This window comes from Pangasianodon hypophthalmus, chromosome 25 (assembly GCF_027358585.1).
Source record: "Pangasianodon hypophthalmus isolate fPanHyp1 chromosome 25, fPanHyp1.pri, whole genome shotgun sequence".
Lineage (NCBI taxonomy): Eukaryota > Metazoa > Chordata > Actinopteri > Siluriformes > Pangasiidae > Pangasianodon > Pangasianodon hypophthalmus.
The window spans coordinates 11,418,436-11,432,035 of record NC_069734.1 but is presented as its reverse complement, the minus strand read 5'-3'; the positions used below and the strand labels follow the sequence as shown (position 1 = coordinate 11,432,035).

At 36.9% G+C, this 13,600-nt stretch overlaps 1 protein-coding gene across 1 annotated transcript; it reads right to left on the bottom strand.

Moving 5' to 3' along the window:
• Window positions 1-1,374: 1,374 nt before the first annotated feature.
• On the bottom strand, window positions 1,375-13,363 carry ca7 (carbonic anhydrase VII). Its single transcript, XM_026946673.3, has 7 exons — window positions 13,201-13,363; window positions 12,497-12,694; window positions 8,226-8,344; window positions 8,039-8,134; window positions 7,614-7,676; window positions 6,827-6,982; window positions 1,375-1,792 (listed from the first exon to the last, which is right to left on the bottom strand). Exons 1-7 carry the CDS (start codon window positions 13,235-13,237, stop codon window positions 1,670-1,672), a joined length of 792 nt encoding a protein of 263 aa, XP_026802474.1. The 5' UTR covers window positions 13,238-13,363; the 3' UTR covers window positions 1,375-1,669.
• Between the last annotated feature and the right edge of the window lie 237 nt (window positions 13,364-13,600).

The window sequence follows — 13,600 nt, the reverse complement described above, 5'->3', positions numbered from 1 at the left end:
GGATTTTAATTATTAGATAGCTCTTTGTAAACCATATTATGACTACGCAAATACATGTGATAAAGTATATATCTGAAAGCCTGGTGCAAGAAAGCATATGCCTGCTAGCAACACAACGAGAAAGTCTGTCTAATTTAAGAAACTGTTTAAAACTAAATAAAGAATACAAAGCTGCCACAACTCTCTTATAGTAATGCCCAAGTATCCTTTAAGGGTTGTACTGGTAAAATAGATCCTTTCTCTATTCAGGGAGTTGAGTGAATTTTTCATCATTTGCACACAATAGACCCCAGCTATAATAGCACTGATTCAGTATAAACTGTAACCATGTTGAAGCAGCCACAGAGATCCTTGTGCAGAATGTGCTTAATAACTGCAGCAGCGTTCATCACTGACGCAAATTCAATCAACTCTTTTGAAGGCATTCCAGGCTTCTGTAGATTTAAAACCATGTTAATTAGCCGGTCTGGATTTCAAAGAACCCCACACCTAAGAAGAAGCAGTATGAGTAATACCAGCACTCCAGCAAAACAGACTTTAAACTGTTATGTTCAAATAGGAAAGGCTGAATTTTTTTGACTCAGTATCAGTCGTGGTCCGATGTTAAGCTTCAAACAGTGGCTCGCTAATTCTGTCAGGCTTGAGTGTTCTGGAGAAATAAGAACTCATGCCCAATGTCATCTACAATCTTAATAATCCCACTTTTAAAAGAAAGCTAATATTTGGATAAGAAATATTCTACAAATTTTACTTCATAGGAGGCTTATTCTGTCTATAAACATTAGCAACATTTCAGTCACCCATGTTAACTAGCACGTCATATCTAGCTAGTTAATCAATGGGGTTAAGATCAAGTCAAAATGGGACATTATGAATCATTAACAGAGAGAATTGTAAGGAGAAAGAAAGCACTGTATAATGAAAACAGCACTAGCTTAGCAAAAGGCATTAAAAAGGCATTATAAGGGACAGGAGAACTCATAAAAAAAGAAATCATTTACAGTAACAAGCAATGGAACATTTTGTTAGATTACAACCCTGGAAATCTCCCTGGAGTATTTCGTAATAAGTTCCATCATTTGGTCAGGATAATAAGCGGTAAAGAGATTAAGTGTGGCTTGCCAGAGGCTGGTTACTATCCAAAAGTTGTGGAAAATCAGAAGGCTTGTCCCTGGTCATGAGGTTTCTGAGTCACTGCACGCACCTGAGGGGAGATCACTCAGCACAAGTCTGATCATGATAGATAGAAGATAGAAGATCTGTAAAACGGCTCAGGCATGCAATGTATTTTAGGAAGGACTTGTAAAAGAATCATTCCTCTACTGTCTTATCATTCATCTATTTGATAGAAAAGCAAAACCACACTGGAAAAAATAAACATAACACCTGGTTGTATTTTTGCATCTTCAGCTCAGATCTAATGTATAATCAGCTCAATGTCAAGACATGATTTATGTTTTTTGGCAGGCTACAACATGACATATATGCCTACACAGCAAGTGATGCTTTTCCTAAGTGCTTTAACAGTGCTTACTGGGGTTGGATTGATCTTTTTACTGAGTCTCACAATGTGCCTGACTTCAGCAGTTAAAGAAAAACAATGTCTAGACTTCCAAGTTGCAGAAAGATGATGCTAAAACATTTCAGTGTCAGTATGGTGACTGGTGGGCTACTTAAAGGAGGCACGGACCGTCCTGCCCTTCAGGGGCTGTGGAGGGCGGAAGTTGTTCTCCATCCGTTTCCTCTGTTCCTCCTCTTCAGCGCTAAAGAGCAACATCCGGAACTTTGTCATCTACAGCCATTGGGAAGGAGAAGGAGAGCATTAGAAATGTAATAATCCAATTAGTATTAAGAATAATGAACCCAGTTTTATGTGCATTGGAATACACTTGTTCTTGACAACAAAAAATTAAGACATGGATTTGAAGCGTTTTCTTGGCATTCTTTACAGGTTCCTCTGATATGGGATTGCTAACTGGTTTGGAAGGTTACCTAGTTAACAGTGTAAAACAATGCTACAGTCCCCTCCAAAAGTATTGGAACAGGCCAATTCTTTTGTTTTTGTTATATACTTAAGACATTTAGGTTAGAGATCAAAAGATGAATATGAGACACTAGATCAGAAATTTAGCTTTCATGTTCTTATATTTACATCTAGATGTAAACTAATAACAAGTGACTGACAGGTGTTTCTTGTTGCCCATGTGTGTCCTGTTAGATTTACTGTTTAAAGATTTAGTAGCTCTGAATGTCTACTCTTGGTTTGATCCCTGGGTTTCACCTGTGAAGACTGCATTTGTTGTTATAAAGGATAAACCAACATGAAGACCAGAGAGCTGTCTATGGGAGAAAAGCAAGACATTTTGAAGCTGAAAAAAGAGGGAAAACCATCGAGCAGAACCATTGCACAAGCATTGGGCATAGCCAATTCAAAGCCAATTCATCTGCAGTAAGAATCGGAAGGCCAGATTGGAATGTGCAAAGAAACACAGAGAAGATCTAGAAAAGTTCTGGAACCAAGAACATACGAGCTCATTGGTCAAGCTTGGTGGAGGCAGTGTCATGGCTTCGGCCTGCATGGCTGCTTCTGGAACGGGCTCAGTAATGTTTATTGATGATGTAACTCATAATGGTAGCAGCAGAATGAATTCAGAAGTCTACAGAAACATTCTGTCTGCCAATTTACAGAGAAATGCCTCCAATCTAATTGGGAAGAACTTCATCATGCAGCAAGACAATGACCCAAAACACACTGCCAACACAACAAATGATTTCATCAGTGGAAAAAAGTGGAACATTTTAGACTGGCCAAGTCAATCATCAGATCTTAACCCAATCTTTCACCTCCTGAAGAGGAGACTGAAGGGAGAAACCCCCCAAAACAAACAACAAGTTAAAGTAGCTGCGGTACAAGCCCAGTAAAGCATCATAAAAGAAAAATGCAGTTTTGTGATATCAGTGGGTCACTGGCTTGATGCAGTTATTGCAAGAAAGTGATATGCAACCAAATATTAAGTGTTATTACTTTAAGACTATCTCTTCCAATACTTTTTCTCACCTAAAATTGGGCAGATTGCCATGATGTAAATATCAGGAAATGAAAGCAGAAATTCTGATCTATCGTCTCATGTTCATCTTTTTTATCTTAAACCCAAATGTCTTCAGTGTAAAGCAAAAACAAAAGAATTGGCTTTGATGTTCCAGCATACGCTCTTTCGGCGGGGGCTACTGTAACTACTGAGGATGTCTGCACTGTTACACATGAGATTACTGTAGTAAATCTTATGTAAATGCATATGTACATCCACTTCAGTTTTGCTTTGTGCAAGTTCATAGGTGTATTTTAACAATTAAAAGTCTTCTATATAATTCCTGTGTCATAGTATTGCTAATGCTAATCAAACACCAATTTGTAATTTGGTACATACATACAGACTACACAGGAACTGTCCACTTAGCTTCTACATAGATTGAATCATAATCAGAAAGAACTTCTTATTAGAAAACCAGCAGTTCTTGCAAATGTAATTGACCTCACCACAATAAACCTAAGAGACACATGATGTGCTGTTACAACTATCGATATACAGTACACTTGTGTACGTACAATGGTTTTCATTTTTGAACAGAAAATTGCATTAGACAGCAAAAAACACAAAATTCTGCTGCTTAAAAAACAGTCATGTTGAACCCCACGGTTCTGTCAGGACTTTTTTTTAAGAGTGTACACATTGAAGTGTTTAGATCATGTCTATTCTGAATTCAGTGTGCAGACATGAAAAGTCATGTGAGTGCTTTGTGTGGTAGTATGTAACTTGCCCATAGGGGGTGAAAATCACAATATACTCTATTTAATATATGTTTCTCCCTGTTGAGTATCTCCGGAGTTTTTCATAAGCCAGCACAGCTAATGCACATCAGCCACTGTAATCCTTAGCATTCAAAGACTTGGGAAACAGCCTTTGTATGTAGGGCTTATAGGATGGGCTTGTGCTACAAAACACATACACTCACATGCACAGACACATGCACGTACACGCATACACACATACGCACACACGCACGGCTACAGTCAACAGGGGAAGGTTAATCTAGCCCAGTGGGTCTTTAAAGCATGGACTCAGGGGGTCTGAGCCAGTTCAGGGGCGTATATGGCAAAATGAATCCCTTTATTATTAAATTTTTAAATTCATGTCACTATAGATTACCTGATGATTATTGCTGAACACTTATTCAGACTTTGACTGTGAGAATTGTTTTTGGCTTCTTTATCTAGTAAACATAATTAACTGCAATATTGATTTATGTTGCACTTGATATATACTGTAGTTTTGTTTATATTTAGTTTTGAAGAGAGCAACAGCTTTCATTTCGAAGTTTCTAACTGTGATGTAAATATTTACAGCTGCATTTTATGAATATGAATACGAAAGCTCATAATGCACTCATCAATTATCAACCTTAATAATAGTAATAATAATAATAATAATAATATAAGCTTATAAAATATATTTTTCTGAGAGAAAAAGTGTATTTCTATTGTATGACATGATAAAGTGCAATAGAACTTTTCTGTTGCTAGACTGGCTGATATCAGTATTGAGCAGAACAACCATCATTATCATTTTCATCACCATTGTGAGATCTTGTTGATTATATTGCAGCTGATCTACTTGTAAAATTCAAAATTCAAATGTGGACTATGGCGTTTCTTATCATTCATGTACAATTGTAAATTTGTGAGGTTTGTGTATAATCAATTGCATATTAGCAATAATACACCATATCACAGTAGGCTCTCTGTAAGAGAAAAAAATACACACAAGGCAAACTAAAAAAGTCTATAGTAAAAAAAAAAGCGGCATAGAAAAAAACACATTTTATTAGCTAACTGCTCTGGTAGTTAGTTTGTGAATTACGTACGTGTAAATAAAACAGACTCAGTTTTACGTTCAGAGTAAATGGTGGTGTTTGTGAGGAGACATGCAGAATGAGCTTTACTGCTGTGCACACATGCAGTACTCCACTGCTGTGGCTCACACTAGGAGTGACAGTTTCTCAGAATAAAAGCTAAAACCTTTGACCTGCATTCCTGAGACTTCAAAGCATTTCAGAATTGCATCTGTGCTCTTTACAGAATTACATCTGAGCTCTGTATTGACACCTATCCATGTATGCAGGAAACAACAATAGGCTAGACAGGAGATTACGAAAATGTGTCATCACACTGATAAAGCTGGATTAAAATTAGCCACAATGTAATCAGTAACACTGATATATAACTGTATCATTGACTTCTGAGTCGAAAAAAAAAAAAAAAAAAAGAAATCAATGGGACAACTTCAGACACGAACACACAAAAGCTGTCTCTCAATAAGAAGAATGCAAAGAACAGGCTTGCATTCCTGGAACGAATCCGCTGGCCAAGTTGTTAGAATAAACCCACAAGGACAGGAGAATGTTCTGCCTACTTTTGTTTAGTGCTAGCAGCTTACATCTTCACAGGCCATGACAGGAAGATGTTCACGAGTCAACTGCGGAAAAAGACTGAGGTTATATCATTGAGTAATCTGCAATTACTGGGTGGATTTGTCTTTACAACAGCAATTGTAAAAAGTAACACAAGCTGGATCAAGTTATTAGACACTCATTCGTTCATCTGTTCGTCTTCAGTAACAGTTTAATTCGGATCAGGGTCACAGTGGATCTGGAGCCTATCCCAGGAACATTGGGCGTAAGGCGGGAATACACCCTGGATGGGACATCAGTCCATCGCAGGGCAATATTAGGCATTTCTTGTAAGTAAATTTTTTTCAGACTCCAATTTTATCACCCAGTTAATTAAAATAATATAACTGAAAATTATAGTTATGAGTCACCCAATCTGCCTTTGCCATGCTGTTCCAATAAATTATGATTTGACAAATGAATTTCAGTTACTTTATTGGCAAGTTACCAAGTACCTCAATTTCAAGATCAATTCCAGGAAATTACACTGTTAACTGGGACTGTTTACAAAGTCGATAGTGATTAAATACTAGCTGGACAAATGTCCCACTGCCAAAATGTGCAGGCAGACAGAAATGATGTGTGTCAAGCCCAAACACATGAGAACTAAAACATCATAACTCAGGGGCAGGGTGTATCTGTACACACAAAGGATGAAATTGACAATATTGTGCTGAATTATTAAAAATAGGATTAAAATGATTGTTTGTACTTAAAATAAAACACTAAACCTTCAAAGCTACTATTGTTAACATATAAGGAATAGCTAGATACTAGATACTAACTAGGTTTGTGCAAACTGAAGCCCAAATGACATTGTTTAGCAAACTGAAGCCCAAATGACATTGTTTGTAAAAACTAAATACATAAAATTAAATCAAACATTGGGCCACACCTCCCACCTGAATCTAATGCTTGCATGAAGTGACACTAAATTGTGTGCTGAGGAAGAAAAGTGCTGAAAAAGTGTCTGTAGTGCATTTTAAAAGATATCAGCTCCTGAAAAACTCAACAGTTTTGATGCAAGTGCAGCTATGTACTTTATTATTGCGCAGCTATGTACATTATTATTAGAACAGCCGTAGCTTCAGTGTAAAACTGGACATCAAACCTATCTTGACTTGGGGAAAGGCTTTTTTTGGCCATGGAATCTCCATTCATTTCCACTGGTTAACCTCTACATTAAGTACCCAAATGATTAAAGCCCATATGATGGTCAAGGACCAGAGGAAAATCTGTCCACCATGAGGAAGTGCTGTGGCAGGATGTAAATGCATGAACACGCAGAGCTGCAGGTGTTTAAAGCTAGGTAACCCACCTGCTTATCCGAGACTCTAATAGGTTCAGCCAGAACAATCCATGTGACACTTTCATGCAGTGGAGGAGTGGTCAAAGAGCCGGGGTAGGTCCAAAACTTTAGATTAGAAGGTAGGAGGCACTTTGGGTTGAAACCTTTGAAATTTGCGACGCTTCCCTTGAAATCAAAGAATAACACAGGTCAAAGCTTGAGTGTATACAGCCATGATGGTAATGAAGATATGAAGATGCCTCAAACATCATCTCTCTCACTTACATTTTTTTAACTTTCTCACTGAATATATATTGTACATATTTTTTGTACAGATTTTGCTATATATTTTTATTTTATGACTTCTGCATTATTGTGTCAGTACAAAAACATTTTATATTTCCAAACATTACCTTTCCAACAAAAAAATTAAATGTTAAATAAAAACATTTGTACGTCAGTAAAGAAAGCAACATATTATGTAACAGGCCACTTTACAGAAAAAAACATAATGAAGGCTGCTGGGTTTTGCTTGTAAAAAGAAGCAAGTATGACTTTTTTGTGACTTCAAAGTCTCCAGAAGAAGTGTGGTAGATTCTCCAGGATGTTCAACAAACCTTACCTGCCAATTTCCTTATAAAACTGCACAAACTGAAAAAGCAAACTGGTGTCATACCAAATACTGACTTTGTTTAGTTTATTACTGTTTACTGCAGTACTGTTATCTTATAGCATTTTTATGCAGAAACCTTTAATTTCATTATTTTTGAAGGTATCTTTGCTTTACAGCATTTCTTTGCATATACCCAAGACATACCTTGAATTTGACCATATACAAGGCATCAGTTATAGTGTGTAGATCTCGGTGTCCATCTCCTTTCTGTAAATAACCACACCAAAAAACAATCAAAAGGGATAAGATGCATAAAAATAGCTGGGAATTTAATAAGGCCCCCTCTGAACTACTGTATACATGCTTTGCTTACTAATTAGGTTAGATCCTTTTTTTTCATTTCACACAAAATGTTCTGAAGACCATCTACTGCCACCAAAATAACTCAGATTTTCCAATTATGTTTTTTTTTCTTAAAAGGATGGCAATGACAATACTCTCACATTGCCCAGTTAGTTTATGTTAAATTAATTTCCCTAAATTAATTAAAAATATTTTACATATAATGTTTTTTTTTTTTATTTTAGTGTGACTTTAAATAGTTCCCTGAGCAACTGAGAAGCTTTAACCTCCATAAAGATGCCCAGCACAGCCAAGCCATCAGGAGCTGCAGCAGCTTCACCAAACGTGCGATAGCGCACAGCATTCCAATGCACCAGATGTAGCTGTAGGAAGGGAAAGAGGGCAGTGAGATATAAAAGAGACAGAGAGAGATTGTCTCTAGTGATTTTTTTTATCCCATTCTTGTGTTCACACCTCAGACACGTAGGTCTTCCCACTGACAGTGTGTTCAGAGCCATCACAGTCTTTTCCTCCCCAGTGGAAGTGGAACTGTTTGAGACGGTATGCATTTTCAAGTGGGCCTCCTTGGATCACTGTCATGGGAGAAGAGTGAGTCAGCTAGTGATCAGATTCCATGAGCTCTGTGTCTAAGGTTATATGGGCTACTGCATGTTATATGTGCAAGATTTTTTAAATATGCCATATCTGAAAAGGCAAACTGCTTGAGGCCATTTTATTTAGATTCTCCTTGTTCCCCCACTGAAAACGCTGTTTAGTGTATAAGTTAAATGATTAGCTTGGTGAAAATTCACATTTACACAATTTTCTACATTACACCAAATGTAGTCGATTAATGCAGATGGTCGGTGTTTGTTGTTCTTTAGTTTTGTACTAGAGCTATGAGGCTGTTAAGGAAATCACTTATCTACGATTAATTTTTCATAAATGTCATACATGTCAAAACACTTGCCTCAAACCGTGTCCAGTTCAGGCAGACTTACTGCTGTGGTTTAGGACACAATATTGAACACATGAACAAAACTTCACTGTGCAGCTGACTGGTATAACTTTGACCATAACTTTTTTCTTAGCACAATTTGATATTATTCTGTGAAGAATGACAAGAATTTTGGGCAGTTTTGTGGAATTGTACCAGAAAGCTGGAAGTTATACAAATGATAATATCTAAATAAAGACTAAATTTATATATATATATATATATATATATATATATATATATATATATATATATATATTTTTTTTTTTTTTTTTTTTTAATATATAAATTTGTATATATTTTACATAACTGTTTGTTTAAAAATGAGATTATACAACTAACAATTCCATTTGACATGAAGTACATGAAGATTCTGGCTTTTATTTATAGAAAATATTTTGGATGAGTATATTAGTATAATAGCTCCACTGCAAAACTAAATATTATCTACATTTGACTTAAAGGGAAAATTGTGTAAATAATTTTTAGCTGAACTGTTCATTTATGTCCTTTGTGTAAGTAATGCCATGTCTTAATCTAGGTTTAAGGAATGAATGCCTAAGAGTTCCTTTTTTCCTTAATTTCTACATGTACCAAATGTAGTTATGCAGTATGAGGACAGTGTGAGGGATGAACTAATAGTCTGTCATTGTTAAGTATGCCTAGGAATGGAATATGACAATTTGCCTTTCTGTCAAGATATTAAAAAAGCCCCAATAAATTATATAGACACTGTTGCACTGAATGATGGGTCTTTCATTTCATTTTCCCTCAGCAAATGTGTCCTCAATATTTGGGTAGGATCAAGAATCCTTATATATTTAACCATGTTATAACACAAGAACTCTGAAGCAAATAAGAATACTCAGAGAAACACCCCAGTCTGCATCCTTTCCTTAGTACTATTTGTTTCGTAGGCAGAATTACATCTTTGCTTGAAATACTGACACATACAAAAAAACTGAATGCAATAATTACAAAGATGAGTGGTCAGACAGGGTCAGAGGAGAAATTACATGTGTCAGCCAAAATCATGCTGAGGTAATGGCATAATAGTGTTTCTGAATCAGACAGAAAACGTATAGTCATACAGTTGTACAGTCGGGTCCATAGGTATTTGGACAGTGACACAATTTTCGTAATTTTGTCTCTGTACACCACCACAATGGATTTGAAATGAAGCAATCAAGATGTGATTTAATTCAAAGGGTTTAACAAAAATATTGCATTAACCATTTAGGAATTACAGCCATTTTTTACATAGTCCCTCCATTTTCACAAGCTCAAAAGGAACTGGACAATTGACTGCTAAGCAGTTTCATGGCCAGGTGTGGCCTGTTTCCTCATTACACCTTCATGAATGTAAATACAGAGGGTTTACCTCAAGATGCAAAGCACTGGTAACACTCAAGAACAGAAAGGCCAGAATAGACTTTGCTAGAAAACATCTAAAAAAGCCTGCCCAGTTCTGGAACAAGATTCTTTGGACTGATGAAACCAAGATTAATTTGTACCAGAATGATGGGAAGAGAAGAGTTGGAAAGAGAATGAAAGGAAAGGCTCATGATCCAAAGCATACCACATCATCTGTCAAACATGGTGGAGGCAGTGTTATGGCATGGACATGTATGGCTGCCAATGGAACGGGCTCACTGGTGTTTATTGATGATGTGACTGCTGATAGAAGTAGCAGGATGAACTCTGAAGTGTATAGACCTATAATTTCTGCTCAGATTCAGTCAAATGCTACAAAACTGATAGGACAGCGCTTAACAGTACAGGTGGATCATGACCCAAAACAAACGCTAAGCAACGCCAGAGCTTCTTAAGGCAAAGAAATGGAGTGTTCTTAAATGGCCGAGTCTGTCACCTGACCTCAACCCAATTGAGCATGCTTTTCAGTTACCGAAGAAAAATCTGAAGGCAGAAAGACCCATAAACAAACAGCAACTGAAGGCAGCTCCAGTAAAAGGCCTGGCAAAGCAGCTCAAGGGAGGAAACTCAGCATTTATTTATGTCCATGGATTCCAGACTTCAGACAGTCATTGACTGCAAAGGATTTGCATCCTAGTATTAAAAATAATCCTTATATTTATAATTATGTTAGTTTGTCCAATTACTTTTGAGCCTGTGAAAATGGAGGGACTATGTAATAACTGCTAAAATTCCTAAATAGTTAATATTTTTGTTAATATTTTGCAATATTTTTGTTAAACCCCTTGAATTAATGCTGAAAGTCTACACTTCAATCACATCTGGATTGCTTCATTTCAAATCCATTGTGATGGCGTACAGAGGCTAAATTATGACAATTGTGTCACTGTCCAAATACCTGACTGTAAATACTGATTATTGGATCTCAGCCAATGTCAGACAGACCTTATCCAGAATCTAATGGTGAGAAGAAAATAATCTAGTAGTAATCAATCTTTCAGCTATGGATAATGTATTAATCACCTAACTGCTCATACTAATCACAAGTGGAGTCTAAAATGATTATTTAGGAGAAACCTATGATGTGTTATTTGGACAGCGATTATATTCCACTAAAAGTATGCAAAAAAGTAGAAACAAAACAAAATACCAAGCTCAGGGTACAGTTTAAAAAGCATTACACAGTAAAAACTACAGCATGTAATGTCTAATAACTAATTATTCTTCCCGATAATAAATACATTATTGCAATGATAATTCAAAAAGTGCTAGTGTATTCTAGTCGGATACATAAAAACACTAGTTCTTGTATATCTATTAGAAACCATTCCACAATTTCTTATTTTAAAGATGATACTGAGATCAGAGCTCTGTGTCAGCCAACCTGATACAACCTGATCCCCTTAACAGCCAAGCTCACTCTCTGCAAGCTCACACGCGAGACGGATACATGCTTTTCTGCGTTCTGTCAGTCAGCATTACCCATGTTGCCAGTAAGTCTTAACTCCACGAGTGGATCTTTTCTGATGGTGAATTTGACCATCCCTAATGCCTATGAAGGTTTTCAGTCATCCAGATCATACTGAACCAACTGGTCTTCTGTTATAATATTGAATATGTTTAATCAGATGAAGCTCCATGGATGAGTGATGAAACTTGATAATCTTTCTAATTATAAAACAAGTCCTAAACTGGACAGTATTAATTATCATTCATTTTTCATCTACCATCTAGTGGACTACAGTACAGTGTTTGCCCAGAGTTCATTACCTAAAACCATCTTACCTTAGCTCAGGTCTAAAAATGATCTGCTTTGCACCATTCATTAACTTATCTTTTGCTCTTTATCTTTTTTGTTATTTCACTAAGCTGAATTCTACTGTGGGTTTCCCTATTGAACTGGAGGACTAACCTCAGCCTTCCATTAGGTATAATAATTTTTTAATTTAACACATCAAGGCTGAGAGCGTATACAGGCATTTTTTTTTTTAACATTCTCACTCTATATACATATATATATACATATATATATATATATGTGTGTGTGTGTGTGTGTGTGTGTGTGTGTGTGTGTGTATGTATGTATGTATACTGTGCAAAAGTATCAGGCACTCTTTTTTAGTACAAATCTATAAATTTTGTTATATATGTTTATCACTGCATTACTGAGACAAAAACATTTTATATTGCCAAACATTACCTTTCCATTAATGGTAATTACATGCTACAAAGAAATATGTGTATGTCAGGAAAGAAAGCAACATATTGTGTAACAGACCACTTTTCAGACAAAAACCAGATGACTGACACCAACCTGATCTATCATCCATATCCTCAAACTCCACCACCACAGAGTGCCCGTTGTTGGAAATGTTCAGAGAAGTGCAGTTGTCATAGCTGATTGTGATGGCCGGAAGGCGGCTGTCATAAACTGCCTCTTCGGGTACGATGTTAATTGGGGACTGGCGAGTTCCCTGAGCGATGGGGTAAGATTTGTGCCATGCAGATGGACCTGCCAAAATTTTAGAAAGCAACAGGCAATGATGAATGAATGTGCTTAGCCATGCCAAATACCCTAGGGGCTGGTCTGAGTATAAGAAAACAGGACTGTTATTCGCTTTTCAGCATGTGCTTGCTGTACATACTGTATATTTCCAACCATGCATGTATAGTTTGGCTATTTAAGCCACCATAAGCCCTTCTCTGAGCTGTGTTAGAGCAGGACTAGTGCAGTTATCCCTGTGCAGACAGGTTGCCTAATCTCTCTTTAACCTAATGGCCTCTTTGCATGAAAAAGTCTCCAGCAGACTAGAATGGATGAGTATTGCACAGTGAACTAATCCATCACCCTGTGTTTGTGAAAACAGTGCTCAAGTAAATGCTACAAATAATGTTATGCATTGCCCTGACTTACACACTCTAAGTTACAGTGTAAATAAGCTGTAAATCTATATGATTGTGTGACTCTGAACCCAGCTATTGAGAAAAGGTAGCAATGCCTGATAAAAGTCTGCTTACCATCCTCTTCACCATAACCCCACTTATGGCCAGTCATTGTGAGTTTCCCTCCAACGGTGATGAAATGCTGGGAAAAAGAAGAAGACAGCAAAGAGATAGAGCTTGTTGCTTCTTTAGTAGTTGTGTGTAAATGCAGCCAGGTAGAGCGCGTTCATTCTATGAGTAGAGGCAGAAGTTACCCGGGTTGCCAGGTTGGACTGATTTAATCCCTGCAAATACACCTCTTCTTGTTCGTTAGACAAGAACTCAAATCTAGATGGATAGTTGATAGGCTCCATGCAATCTGGCAACCCGAAATGTTCGCTCTCTGTTTGCCACGCCCCTACAACCCGACTGATAGACAAAGTGACCGGGTTGAAATTAAGAAAGTGTGAAAATTACGAAACAGGTGATGTATCAT